A 1,328-nucleotide genomic window follows, 5' to 3' on the forward strand; every position below is an offset into this window, starting at 1 on the left:
GAACCCAGCAGAGAAAGTGAACTCCGGCGTACTCCGGCGACTTCAATAGTACGTTTCTCCCTCTCTCTCTCCGTGCTTTTGTTACAATTTATAGCGATATACTTTCAGTGGAATCCTGCAAATTTTCTTATTGATGTAATTGATAACCGAATCGATAAGCCCCAAAAATCGATAAATCGAAATCGAAAAAATCGAAACCTTATTGAAAGGATAACGATAAGCATATGTACAAATCGATAATCGATAAGTAATTATCGATAAGGGTCAAAATCGAATTGATAAATCGAATGCACACCCCTAGCGGAGACTCTCTAGCTATATTTTTATAACTGCTTCTTTCCTTTTAATTTGACTCTATCTTTGTGAGCTGCTCACATTGTTGATAGCCAAAACAAAACTAAACAAATCATGAATCTTAACAATACAGATATTATTTTTGTTCTGTCTCAGTTTCACTGAGAATTGCACGTCTTCAAAATTTTCAGAAATCATGCCTTGAGCATCATATATATATATATATATGTATATTGAACAAGGCATTTTAATTTAAGTACAAGCATTTGGAAACTACAGTACAAAGCTTGCGATATTCTTTATTCAAAGTTCTTTCCATGACATATTTGGAAAGATCACACACACTCAAAACACTATATATGATGGAAACCAAAAGAAAAATACTTTGAAACTCTCAACATAGTTTGATAAAACTCCATAATTATAAGCAGGTAACTCGTGGAATTAGTCTAGCTAAATGCAAACTGACTCGGACACCGCGGTTATAAGAAAATGCTCGTAATCATTTAGGCATAGACGGTAGGATTGGCAAGAAGGTAATTTTCAACAGCCTTGAAAAGTTCCATGGCTTTATCTTTGCCTTCATTATGTTCTTCTTCCTTAAAAACATAATCACCTTTTGTGTGGTACTCAGTTGATGTCTTGCAAATACAACCTCCATTTGCAGAAGTTTCGAATTTGACATCATAGGTAATAGATTCCAATTTGTCTCCTAGAACATCTCCTTCGATAAGTGAATATTTGGTTACCAAATTCTTGTCGTCAATCACATGAAGCTTGTGCTTCAAATACTTTATTGGACCACCTGTCATTTTACAAAATAAAGCAGACTTATTTTCTTGACAAGTCTAAGAACAAGTTTTTGCAAATAAATAAATAATAATAATAATAAATTATTTAATTATACGTTGTTCTTGATATTTTCTGAGTCTTTTAAAGAGGATTTAAGTTATACAGACTGATAGCATACGTAATTTTAATATTATTGGTGTAATATATATATATATATATATATATATATATATATATATATA

At 31.8% G+C, this 1,328-nt stretch overlaps 1 protein-coding gene across 1 annotated transcript; it reads right to left on the reverse strand.

The window, feature by feature from the left end:
* Positions 1–507: 507 nt before the first annotated feature.
* On the reverse strand, positions 508–1,099 carry LOC109222685 (pathogenesis-related protein STH-2-like; the record flags this gene model as incomplete). The annotated part of the gene is given in 1 exon segment (XM_019387010.1): positions 508–1,099. A coding segment is annotated over 1 exon segment (299 nt), but the record flags the coding sequence as incomplete, so codon positions are not given.
* Between the last annotated feature and the right edge of the window lie 229 nt (positions 1,100–1,328).

The sequence above is a fragment of the Nicotiana attenuata genome, unplaced genomic scaffold, assembly GCF_001879085.1.
Source record: "Nicotiana attenuata strain UT unplaced genomic scaffold, NIATTr2, whole genome shotgun sequence".
NCBI classification, from domain to species: Eukaryota; Viridiplantae; Streptophyta; class Magnoliopsida; order Solanales; family Solanaceae; genus Nicotiana; species Nicotiana attenuata.